Here is a 14,341-nt window from a genome sequence, read left to right on the forward strand (position 1 = left end):
GCCTCGTATAATGTACGCCTCGAATAACGGACGCTGCAAACAACAGACTTTCCGGCATAATTGGTGACTGCTCCATGGGTGCGTTCTTTAATGTGACTCCACTACTACGGGAGTGCGCTGCTGTTTGTAGGCATTTAGAAACGACGGTGAAAGAAAGATGGCGGCGCCCGCACTATCGATAGTATGGTGATGGAAAAATCTATAATTATAAACTATGAGCTTTAAAAGTCAAAAGAAGGGTCCCAATTGTAAAATTTAACCATAAAATGGATTATTTGTTGAAAGAGCATTCGAAAATAGCCTCGGAAAAAAAAAATTCATAAAGCACTTAATCACCACGTGCGCTAACTCGTGCTTTCACAATTTCTAAATTCTCATTCATAAAACCACGTAATGGACCCAGAAACGAAACTATCTGAGCCACGGAAAATGCCATGTCGCTTTCCACCGTAAACTACTGCTACAAGCGACCGTTTTTGCCGTTCGACGGCGTGCACTCCCACCAGAATTTAGGAACGCGTTCCGCAGGAATTTTTAAATGGATGTCGCTCGCGCAGAGTTACGCAGAGGAATAAAAGAACGCACCCCATGTTCATTTTTTATGATACAGTATGGTTATTTTATGCTGCGGAACAAATTAGATGTTTTAACATGTATTTCTATGAGAAAATCCATTTCGTATAACGGACGTTTCACTTAACGGAAGTGCACCTGGAACGGATTAAGTACGTTATATGAGGCACCACTGTACAAGGGTAATTCCATGGAAAAGTGGACATTCTAAAGTGAAAATTTTTTCACTAAATACTTTTTTTGCTCCTATGATGATGATATATCTCTAAAATGTAAAAAAAATCATTTTTGGCAAGTTAGTCACATGATCAGGTGCCACACCTGTTTTGCAGCACATGATGACTGAACATTTGAGCATAAAGGAAACTATTTTCTTCTGTTACATTGAGAGCCTAGATGACTTGTTGATAATAGTAAGAAGTAAGTATCTTTAGATTATAGATCCATGTAAAAAAATATGATAATTTAGAATCCTTGTGGATATAATGGGAAAAAATGGATCAGCTATTGATCTGTTACGTCCATTACATTTTACTACAAACTTCTCTATATCTTGGTCATTAAGTTACTGAAACCTTTGTAATTACACATTCTTCTAATGATTTTCATCACATTTAAACATAAACATAACCTCATGCAAAGATGATTGAAGTAATGCTTAAGAAAAATTTGCACTTGTTACATCAGTTACATGCATTTGTAACGGATGTAACAGGAGAGGTTGTTACATCAGTTATATTATGTTTCATTAATTTTCTCTTTATTTAGATGGCAGATTTACCAGAACCACCTGGCAAAAAAAAGAAGCAATGACAACTGCAGAGAGGATGAGAAAGTATAGGGCCAAGATGAGTGCAGAAAAGATAGTTGAAACAAAAAGAAAAAATGCAGAAGACCAGAGAGCTTTTAGACAATCCTGGACAGCTAGTAAGAAACACTCAAAGACAGCAAAAATCAAGAGAGGATGAGAGCTATGAGAAAACACAAGAACTTCATCCTAATTCGGACTTGTCCTTAAATGAGAGCCCTTCAAAGACTTTCATCACTCTGCAGTCATATGGGAAAGCAGTCCAGAGAGTAAAGAGAGCTTTACCAGTATCACCAAGAAAGCAGAGATCAGTTGTGAAAGAACTAGCAGTTCAGTATGGAATTGAAACTAAAAAACAGCCAAAGACATGAGAGGACAGTGGTAATGAGACCAAACATTTAGTTGTAGCATGTGATGAGAGTGACATTATATCACGACAATGTCCAGGACTGGTGCCAAGAAAACAATACAAAAAAGTGATGAATATGACTGATGGAGGCACATACTTTTCAAGCAAGAGCATCCTGGGATTAATTCTAGAGGGGGTTATGGTTTTTAACTGAATTTGTACAGTACATTGGAGTTGCAGGTTACATTTGTTACATGTAATTATCACATGACCATCAATAAATGAATGATTTTATAAAAGTTCCAATGATTTTACTTTTTTCTGATACTGTGTTATACATTTCATACAAATTGTGCAATAAAAAAATATAAAGTTTCAGAGAAGTTTGTCATTTCATTAGTTACCAAAAATGTGGTGGCTTTTTCATGTTACAGCCGTTACAAAATTTTATAATAAATTTTCACCAAAGTTTATTAAGATAGCAAATGTAACTCACTGCTATATTATTTGTCCAAGTTCACACAATAATGCTACAATAGTCTCTTATTTTTAAGAGCAGTAACTTTTTCACATTAAATGAGATTATTGAAAAATCTGGACTGTGTGTGTTACATCCGTTACAATGGAACATCCCACAAACATTAAGATTATTTCGTATTTCTAACCCTTCTATTATATTATACTATAGTATTTGATTTATATAATGGCAGACTATCTTACATAAGGGGTTTATCACGCTGAGTGACTAATCTAACACATTTAAAAAAATTCTTTAAATTGTGTACAGTAGAGGAAGACACTACAGTAGAGGAAGACTAAGTGTTTACTTAGTACTGTGTATAAGGTCTTAGCTACGGTCATGATGAGGAGGCTGACTCCACTAGTAGAAGAGAAATTGAGTGACTATCGGTGTAAATTTAAGCCAGGGTAGATCAACGAAAGATTACATCTTCACTATAAAGCAAATAATGGAAGTGTGCTACGAGTTTAATGTGGATGTTCACCAGCTCTGGATTTTCAGCAGGCTTACGATAGTGTGAAAAGGAGGTTCTTGTACCAGACTTTGAAAGATATCGTAAGCCTGCTGAAAAGCCACATAGAGTTGGATGCAAATGACGCTCACCAGAACAAAATGTCAAATCAAAGTAGAGGGAAACCTCACTAGAATAGTTGAAATTAATCAAGGTTTGTGGCAGGGTGATGTGTTAGCCACATTGCTGTTTAACATAGTTCTGGAGAGAGTGATGAGAGGGGTGGAGACCAATTCACTAAATGGCAATCTGTTCAACTGTGTTAGCCAAAATTTAGCTTATGCCGATGGTATGGGTATGCTATCCTATAGCCTGGGAGAGCTGGAGGAAGGATTGGGTAGAATGGAAAGTGGATTACATTACATGCACATCAATTAAAAATTTGCTCAAACTTTTATAATTATATAATGTCTAAGAATAAAAATAATCTGTAGATACTTTTTAATACAGAAAAGAGAAAAATACCATCACTAAATCAAAAAAATTTTTACATCCCTGATGTTATCACTGAGAGAAAGAAAAACTTTTGCAAAGGATAAGACCAACATAATATACCAAAATTGATAACTTTTTACATACATATCAAAAACAACTTTGATGAAAGATTTTGAATCAAGACCAAAAAATTGGTGTTTCTGGAAGACATTTTAGAATAATTAAATACTGTCGAGCCTGCATAAGTCGACACCCCAAGGGAAAGTGAAAATGTGTCGAGTTATCCGTTATGACGACTAAAGCGAAGTTGAAAAAAACCACAATACTATAATTAGGAAAATAAGGTAGTGCAATGTTCCTCTCTGACCATCCATCATCACTGGCACTAAAGTTGGTTTCTAGTCCAAGTACCCCAGCAATTTCCATCGCCTTTTGTTTCAGTATAAGTCGCAAAACAGGAAGATTCGATGAACGAATTTGCTTTAGCCAACATACCAGAACATCTTCGACATCTTTGTACGGCAACTTTCTCTAGCATTTGAGACAGCCGCAATGAAAATCCAAGAAAACATTTCTTAATTTCCTCTTTTTTCTCCAGGATTCCCACCAATGTTGTTTTTGAAAGGGTTTTTTTTTTGTTTTGCAAATTCAGCTTGCCAAGTTTTCTTACATTCAAATTCAGAAACAAGTTCGTATTTTTCCTTCAGCCTAAGCGTTGTTAGCTTAGGGACACTCATTTCTCACAGAAATGTGAAACACATGCTACAAATAACATTTGATGTGAGAAAATGCAAAATCAAATTCTACTGTGATGTTGATATATATTGTATATTTTCTTTATGTATTTTTATATATATAAAATAACAGATAAACAAAATGTTATATATATACATAACATATATATATATATATTAATAAAAATGCCTTAATAAATAAGTCGACTCCCCTCCTAAAAAAAAAAAAAGAGTTCACACCACACTATGCGAAGTGAACTCATTTTTTTTTCCAGGAGGGGAGTCGACTTATTGGATGTCTAAACATGTGTGGGACAGCAAAAGTATGTCGATTTATCCAGTGGTGACGAATTAAACGGTGTCGAGTAAGCCAGAGTTTTTTAACATTAATGCCTTTGTAAGTCGACCGGGACCACAGAAAACTGACTACTTAACCAATGGTGTCAAGTTGTACCTATGACGACTTATGTGGACTCGACTCTCTGCAGTGAAGAATAGTTGTCCTGGTGATTGGACATGGCAAGTAATGAAGATATGTTTAGTATCTGTAATGTAATTTTTACTAGGCAAGTTGTTTACTTAAGCCCAAAAGATAATCACAAAAAATTCTGGAGAATAATAAATGTTTTGATTCACATAATAAAACTATATTACATTAATTTCTCAGTATCTAATAAAAAAATTTCATAAATATTTTACTATTATAGAAAAGCTTCAATTTTCTTTTTAAATTTCAGTCGATTGTAGAAAGGTAGTTTGAAATACCAAGTAATATGTTATTTGATAACTGCAGTTGTTCTGTTAATTTGAGATAATTTACTGATTAATTTCATATGTTTACACTCAGGATAAGCATTATAGTTACCTTTTTTTTTTGAGAAATTCAAATGGTTAATTTTAACTAAACTAAAAATTTTCCTTAATTTACAAATGTTAAATTGCATTTTTATATACAAACAGAAATATTACAAACCAGGAAAAAGCATATCCATGAACTGACAGTATGCTGCACCTGTAAATTAAAATTCTTTTTTTATAAAACATTTTGATTTAATAACATAATATTTTCCTATTCTTAAGTATAAAAATCATACCTGTACACAATTCTTCAATTTTTCCATAATTAGTCTGTAAACAATCATTTACCCAACCAAGCATTTCATGGCGACTTAGATTTTCAGCAGTAGCACTTGTTGCATAGACATTTACACAAGTTAATTCAGACATCTTCTAAAGATTAAATTTAAAATATTTAATCATTAATTATAGTACAGCTAATAAAAATTCATTACTTATTTTTCATATACATACAATCATCATCAAACTTTAAATATTTTTGAAAATAATACTCAAATTCAACAACATTAAAAAAGAAGGCCAAAACAAACTTAACAGGGAATATTGGACAAAAGTATCAATTCTTCCATTCACAAACACAAATTTTAATATTCAGCTTTAAAAACAAAGCATACTAATCCATATTCCAATTTTGTGCAAAAACAAGCCTCATTACATTCAAGTAATAATGTCCCACCAATTGAATATTAGAATTGATTATTGGAATCTAAATTAAAATTTCTTTGCTGAACATTTTTAAATTTAACAGGAAAAATCCTATGATATGCTTCTTGTCTAGTCTTCTTAATGACTTGAGCACTAAGATTGGCTTTACTTTATCGCTACATATTACATCACCACAGGACATCAAATTAGACTTAGAAAAACACTTTTATTTTCAGAATGCATATCAGACCTGGACCTATTGTTTTATTGTATCAGCACTACCCTTTATGTATACTTTTTCTTTTATGGCATGTTTAATCTTTTAATGTTCTAAACATCAAAATCAACATATTAAATGTAAGTCTACAGCCTTTTCTCATTTGTGTCAATTACGGTACTTTACCTCCTCTTAATTTTGTAGCTAAAAAGCTGATGAGGGACTCGGTCTGAAATGCATTCTGAAAATAAAATAGTGTTTTTCTAAGTCTAATTTGATGTCCTGTGGTGGTGTAATAAGTCTGGCAGTAAAGTAAGGCCAATCTTAGTGCTCACAAGTCATCAAGAAAAATCCTATCATCCTAAAATTTTGTTCAAAGTAATATTTCGTCCTATAACTTTGAAATTAGCAAAAATATATCTGTGCTAAGATGATTTAATTCATTTCAGAAGAATCAAAAAATATTCAGAACACAAAAGATCCAAAGACAGAAAATTAGTGATGATTAGTTTTTCAAGGACATAAAAAATAATAAAATTTAATTAGTACAGACATCACTTGTACAACATGGCACTTCACATGGTTTTGCTCTAACATGATTTGAGAATTTGGGAAATTGTACAAAATTTCACAATTAAGTGCAAACTCAGTTATTCAATATTTTTTAATTCAAGTAAGCATACGTGTCATCTCAGATTTGCCCATGGATTTTACAATATTGAAAATTTTAATTTGTTTTCTGCCTTTCGTCAGATTTACTTTAATGAAAACTGATAGGAAAGCTAGACAAGGAAGAAAAAATTGTACGATCAAACAGGCATTGTTGATGCTACTTTCAGACATTAGCCTTTAAGGCTCATCATGTTTTGGTTTTATAGATTAAGTATTCTAAATAAGAAGATTAAACATTTTTAGGCAAGTGTTATCTACAGTTAAAAAAAATTTTAATAATAAGCAATCATTTGTAGAAATGATGAACAAAATATGGCAGTATCTTGGTACTCGAACAAACAATTCAGTATTCCAAAACAAATTCTGGAGAAAAATCACTCAGTACTTGATGGAACATACAAAAGGCCCCTAGAACAAATTTTCAATTAATAACATTGATTTTGTCATCCATAAAAACTACATCAGCAATGACTTCATTTTTCTTATTTTTTTCCATAAAAGTTATGGAAAAAAACAAGAAAAATGAAGTCATTGCTGCTATTTCTGACCAAGATCGACATAAAAAGCTGAGATGATGATAATACTTTTAAAAAAAAATGCCCTTGTTTAACTAAAATTAACAACACATAACTAAAAGTCACAAAAGTATTCTGTTAATTATTGATTGCTATAACATTTCTCTTAGTGACAGAAAAGAATAGTATAATTTTGCTAACTTTTAGAACCTAAACCTATGTTTTGCATTAGTCCTTTGTTTCGTATAGCATGAATTTGCATAACACTTTTCAGAATGTGAGTACTACGTTATACGAGGGATATATATAAAATATTTTGCTGATTAATATATGGGTAAGTTATCAAAACTACTTAATTTTGAATTTTAATATAATTTAAAAATAATAAATAAATAGTCTAAATTTTTTTCTATTTGCATTGAAATCAGGCATATAACTGCAATGAAAGAACATAGGCCTCAGACAGTAAATGACTAAGGGCATTATGAACAGTAACAAATGATTATTTTTGATTTACTAATGAGAATTTTAAAATGTTTCAAAAAATACTTTTTTTTAACATTTCTAACATTAACAAAATCATTTTGTCAGAACACTATTTAAAATCACAGGTTAATTTATATTTACATTACCTCAAGAACCAAAAAGTCATAGTACACAGTATTTCTGACTAAAATAACTTACTCAGTATAATATAAATTCTACACTATTAACTATATTATATTAGTCACACACAATAAATATATAGTTAAAAATGGTTAATTTTTTTTTAAAAAAGACAAATATAAAAATTAGACAACAGTAAAAAGAATAAAAAAAAAAGCCATTGATCATTTGTTAAAATAGACTGATCAATAATAATATTTCATTTAGCCTAGAAATAGGACAATCACCTTTGAAAAATATACATGGGTATTAAAAAAGTAAAAGTTTCAATAAAGCATCAGTAAAAATTCACAAGAAACATGGTAAAATTTTAGAATTAAAATACTATTTTCTGGTGTATAAGATAAAATTTTTTTCCGCCAAACAATTATTTTCAACAATGTATAATTTTTTCAATAATAATATAAATTGATTGAAAACATTAACATACAAAGGGAAAAAAATGTAGAATTATAACAACATTTTTAATCTTTATCTTCAGAGTTGGACAAATCTTCTGAAATATCTTTTGTATTTCAATCAGAATCATTGCTTTTTTTGAAACAGCAAAATCACATTCAGTATTATCAAGGTACTTAAATTCTTTAAGAAATGTGGCATTAGTACAGGTAGGCCTCCTACAACGCGGTACCTTTACAACGCGTTTTTGCTCCAATGCGGTTGGAAAAACGCAATACTTTTACAACGCAGTTTAGGGTATTTAGAAACGAATTATCTTCCACAAAACAGAAAAATTGCAATGGATCACATAAGTGCAGTGGAACTTGATGAAACAAGCTCAGATCTTGAAATAAGGCCAGTCAAACATTCTCGAACAACTATAATAAGTGACGACGAGGACCGAATTTGTGAGCATAACATTACGTTTCTTTTTAATTTTGACTTGAAATCATAATCTTTTTAGTTTTTACATGATGTTGAATTTTATTTAAGCTTTTTATATACATAAATTTAAAAAGTGATGAAAATGTTACACCATAAAAGGCAGTTTCTCTTTTTAGAACTGAATCTCAGTTTTTGTATTAAGTTGGTGTCTCCTATAACGCGATTTCCCACAACGCGGTATTTTCAAGGAACGTATCTACCGCATTGTAGGAGGCCTACCTGTAATGTGATTTTTGTTACATTCCATAAGGTTTTAAACCATTCACATACTTCTGAAATGTCAACCTTCAGCATATAAGACATTGATTTTGAAAAATTTTTAGGGAAGAAATGTTTTATATGCCAGAAAAGACACTATATAAAGTACAAAAAAAAATATATTTTTTTTTAAAAATCAAGGTTCAATTGAAAGTAACCTTGATAAAAGCTTGGGGAGAATATTTTATTGGATAGAAATTATTTTATTCATTTATTGCATGCTAAATTTTGGAAATAAAAAAATTTTTCTTCTTTTAGTTTACTAATATTTGATTTAAACAAGTCAAACATTAAAAAATCAATAAAGTTAAAAATTACAATCATTATAATGCATACGTAACATCAATATTCTAGTTGTACAGTAATGAAATATGATCTTAGAAATCTAAGACATCTCTCTGAAATATTAAAGATTAGAACTACAATTTTTAGAATTTTTTTTTTTAATCTTTAAAACCAAACATTTTCCAGATTAAAATCAGGCTATATTACTGCTACTATTAATAATTAAATACCAAGTAATTTGTCACTAGAGGTAGGTATTAGGCACCACATATATTTAATAATTATAATTTTTATTAAATAATTTAGTCAGCACCATGAGTAACTAGTTGGTCATATCTAAATTAAATGTCTGGAAGCAAGAGATTAGATGGAGGTCTGAGTAGCATAACCAGCAATGCATCCACATAAGCAACAGTTGTGGGTTTGAGTCACATCTGGACAAATTCTTTTCTTCCAGAAATTTTCTGAATTTATTAAAAGATGGCACCTGTTACAAGTGCCAAATCACTCAGTATTTAATTATTAATAGTAATGGTAAAGTAGTCAGATCTAACCTGCCAATCAATTGGTTTTAATATTTTTTGGGCTTTGATATGTTTTATATATATATATATATATATATATATATATTTTATTAAATTGGATATTCATTCTTCGACTACCACAAAGAGAAATCTAATGACAAGTATTAGAGAGTAAATATCACGTTCATGTATCAAAAACATCATTAAGTAATCTAATTTAATTGGTTAATTATAATTTATATTGGTTATATTTATGTCAGTAATAACACTCCAATGTTAAACTATATAAGAATGTAATAAATTCTTGTTATAGCAAGAATATTCTTATCGTTATTACTAATAATTGTATTTGTTTGTCATTTAATTTATAAATCTTCATTACAATAAAATATTCTCAGTTTTATTATATCAACATGTTATATTGCTGTTTTAAATGTATAAAATACACAATAGAATTAAATAGATGATTACATTTTTTGTCATAATGCAGAAATAGGTGAAATAAGGTTATACAAAAATGATTAATAGTCAATTTTCACTTAATATTAAAAAAGTATTTATGCTATTAAAAAGAATGAATCAATAGAAGCACAAACATCAAAAAGAAAAAAATTTTATACACGATTTTCTATGATACCAACACCTATCTCTGATATTTGATAGACTTAAAGAAAGTTGTGGCTATAACAGCGATTGAAATTTTTAACACCTATAATTGAGCTCATCATCTGCTTCAATTGAAAAAAACTGTCGTCAAAATGCTTAAGTTTAAAATTATCTCTAATAAGTTTTAACTGTATAAAGTTAAAGTATATTCTTGTCTAAGTTCTAAAAATATCTCTTTAATAGGTATATAGAGCTGTGTATGGAATATTTGCATACATTGGAATGTAGTGTTAAACAATATGCAAACTTTGGCATCATCTTTATAACAAGATGATTGAGAAATTTTATATAAACAGTCATGTGATGAATCTGGTGATATAAGAAAGCATTGGTAATGCTTTTGTCTGTCTTATTCATTGTATTAATTTCTTATTGACTGTTTTCATGTATTTTTTAACATTTTTATATTTAATTATTAACTTATGCTATGAATTATTGTGCAGTATTTTAAAAATAAATTATTTACAGTAGTTAAATTTATTAATTTTATTGCAAAGAAGAAATATTGATTAATTATCAGATTTTTAGGAGAGTATCTACAAACACACTAAATAAATAAGATTAAAATTGAATTTGAATTTATATTTTGAGACAATTTTTTGTAAGAATTTCTGATAATTTTTTTTTTTACTTTAATCTTCATAGAAGTCTGGTTAATACCTGTGCATATTACTAGATTTAAAATAGTTATATTCCAATATTTAAAAATTAATAATATAAGAATGTCTTATTTTAAACTGATTTTCAGTCCTTTCCATATATATTTCCAACATGTAAAAATATTGAGAGGGAAAAAAGACATTAAATCTCATCCCAACAATCATTTATGATTTAAATACAATGAGCCACGATATATAATAATATGTCATGATGTACCACTTGTGTAACTTGCTAAAAATTTCCCCTGGTTCTTCAAGGTACAAGGTTTGTGCCTCAGTGACAAATTACACAATATGCTCTGTGGACTACCAGTAGTACCTCAAAGCATTCTGTAGATGTATTTCAAGAAATAACACAAAACAAACTTGTACCAACCTGCAACTCGTGATCTGTACATCATTCATCTTAGCCTTGAGGTATAGAGGTATATATATTATCCACCAAACAAAAAAACTTTCAAAAATTAGCATAAACATTAAAAAAAATCAATTCAAAGAGCAAATTATGATTTTCTGATATGAAAAGAACAAATCTATAGAAAAAAGAATATCCCAAGGGGACAAAGTTTTTCAACAGTGGCAGTTAATATGTTAATTCTTAGCTAATAGCTAACTGCTTGAATGAATGAATCATCATCATAATATAATAATAATAATAATAATCAAATCTAGAACTGAATTACAAGAAAATTACAAGAAAATTTTAAGAAAACACAGCTAGATAAATTTTAATGTTTTGATCTGGTTTAAGTACAGTAATATTAAAAAATGAAAGACTTATGCAGAAAAAGTAAAATACTTAACTATAATTGACGTAAATTTATTGCATTATCATTATAATTAAAAATTTGACTTAAACTCAATTTATTCCATAGGAATTACTTCAATCATGAAACCAATCTACATAATTAATGATAAGAGTATGATTATTTACATTTTATACAGACTGATAATGAATCATAAACAAATATTTGATAAAAAATACAACTGAAAGTAATAAAAGAATAATTTTAAACTGTGATGACTAAATTGTCCACATATATCATGCAGGCCTGGCCAAATTCCAAAATGTCAAAAATGCATTCTCACACTAATGAAACTGTATCCAAACAGTTTCACAAAAATGTATAATAAAGCAATTTTATCAATATCCCATTTACTAAACACAATCTGTTTGGAAAAACAGAATGTTATTTCAAAGTACAGTATACATATATATATTTTTTAAATTAAAACTTTCAAATAAATATTGAATAATATTAATTCCAAAAAGTATTTAAATACAATTATAAGTATATTTTTCAGAGAAAATTAATATATTCTAGAGGAAAGAAAAAACATCAAAATAGCAAAATATAGATACAAATTTATCATAATCATGAATTATTTTGAATTACAAAAATAATGATAAAAGAAAATTGTTATTACAGAAAGGTTTTGTCTGTAATTCTGCAAGAAGAATCAAAATTATTTGCATATTCCATCTTATAGAAACTAAGAGAAGCTTCTATTGGCAGAGAAATTTTGCTTTTAATGTTTCAATTATTTGGATTGGAATTGCAGGGGATTTATTTTTCAACAACTCAATTTCATCTTTTCTAATTAATTGTAAAAACAGCCAGTAAACAGTCTTATTTTAAAATGTCTAGAATTAAACAGACTATTCTTATTATTTAAAACTAAGAAAAATGTGTAAACATGCATTTAAAAAAAGGATTATGAAATGATAAAAAAAATCATATATATAATTATAATAATTATTTCATTCTACTGTCCAATTACTCTTAATTTTGATTTGTCAACAACATAACCAGGGCATTAAAGCTATCAGTCAGATCAAAATTCCATTCATTTAAAATAGGTCCAACCCGAAATGAGGTTGTCCAGTTCGGATAGCTAACACTTCAATCCATATCACTTCTCATAAATTATGAAGACCCGAATTGATTTTAAGTCAATCTCCATGGCAGTAGGCTAACATCTCACCACACATCTATTTTGCAAACTAAATTAAAAACACATACCCGTTTATATCTAGTATTTTAAAAATACATATTTATATGTATGCATGAATCTTAAAAAAGTAAATAAATAAATAAAAAATACTCTACGAAATGTGACAATTTTTAATTTTGTCATCATCTCCCTTTTCCAGAATGCTTTATATTTATTTATTTTTTTGGAAATAAATAGAGTATATTCATACTGACAGATTTATACATCACCTCTACCAGACTAAGTGCTGATGATTGACATAGGGGGAAAAAAAAAAAGAAAAAACCCACAATTTAATAAATTTCAATAAAATTTTAGCTTTGTTTTTAGCATGCTTTTAATATGTAAGACTTTTCTAAAGATGATTCCTAAATAAGAGAATCTTACATAATATTCTTAACTTCTTAAAGAATTGCGACAACAAAACAAAACCTCCAAATTAGAAACATATTTGAACATAAGAATATTTCATTAAAAAGGTTATCATCATCGAAATTATAATTTAAATAGAATTTAATAAGATAAAGTATATTAATTTAAATAAAAAAAAAAAATTGATTTTTCTTTAAATTCCTTTCCAAACATAATCATATTGATCTTTAAAATTATCAATATATATATATAGCTTTTATATGTATTAAGTATATAATAATTTATATATCTTTATACATACATAACTAATACACATTTTCATATATAAACATATCCTGAAACTAATGAAAAAAATTATTATACATAATCATTTTGTATTCTATTATACTAGTCTACAAATAAGAACACATTTTATGGTAGAGATTACTTTTAGGTAATCGATTCATATACACTTATATATACCATTTACCTAAAAGTAACTTCTACCATTCTTTAACCTAAATCAATAGCGGCAAATGACTTCATACACTTATTACTATAACTATAGAATACATACGGTCCGAGTTGAGTAAAATTCTTATCGAGTGAATCCGAACTGACCTTATTAAGGTATTAAAATCAATTTAATTTTTACCTAATTAAGTAATCCTTTTTTTTTTTATGTCATCGAAATTAGATCATTCTAAAAGCGCCATTTTAGGCTTAAATTGGATTTATATCGTTTTTCGAGCGGTTTAATAAACACAAATGTTTTAATTATGTTTAAATTTAATATATAATTATTAAATTTATTTATTAATAAAGGAAAACTTACGCTAAATATATTTGAATTATCACGTAAGACGAAAACTGGCCAACTCCGACTTCGAAAAGATCTCTATGAAACCGGTAACACCATTCGCTTTTATACGACAAGTCAATTCGTCGATTTCAAATATTATTTTTATTCAAAAAAAAATTTATCGAATTTTAATTTAAATATTTATAAACTATTATTTTTTACCTTCGTATAATTATTTAATTAAAATAATTAATTCGTTTACTGCGGTCTTAAAAATTAATTTTCTTATCGAACATAACCTGACAAACGGTTCTTGAAAAAATTTAATAATGGAAAATATATAATTATCGTTTAAATAAAATATAAATTTTTAATAATTGTTGTATTCGGAGAATTAAAAGCAGAGAAATTTT

The 14,341-nt window shown here is 28.5% G+C and overlaps 1 protein-coding gene across 4 annotated transcripts in view; it reads right to left on the reverse strand.

Annotated features, from left to right (window-relative positions):
• The window catches only part of LOC136976333 (microtubule-associated protein RP/EB family member 1-like), a 36,428-nt gene extending 22,369 nt beyond the window's left edge, over window positions 1-14,059 (reverse strand). For 3 of the 4 annotated variants that reach the window (XM_067271597.1, XM_067271584.1, XM_067271604.1), the window contains exons 1-3: window positions 13,962-14,059; window positions 5,025-5,168; window positions 4,904-4,942 (exon numbers count right to left, since the gene is read on the reverse strand). In XM_067271597.1, coding sequence (XP_067127698.1) covers window positions 4,904-4,942; window positions 5,025-5,157 — 172 coding nt within the window. In that variant the 5' untranslated portion in view covers window positions 5,158-5,168; window positions 13,962-14,059. The remainder of the gene's footprint in view (window positions 1-4,903; window positions 4,943-5,024; window positions 5,169-13,961) is intronic. The other variant, XM_067271590.1, reaches the window with a different exon arrangement.
• Between the last annotated feature and the right edge of the window lie 282 nt (window positions 14,060-14,341).

This window comes from Centruroides vittatus, unplaced genomic scaffold (assembly GCF_030686945.1).
Source record: "Centruroides vittatus isolate TY-2023 unplaced genomic scaffold, ASM3068694v2 contig_1110, whole genome shotgun sequence".
NCBI classification, from domain to species: domain Eukaryota; kingdom Metazoa; phylum Arthropoda; class Arachnida; order Scorpiones; family Buthidae; genus Centruroides; species Centruroides vittatus.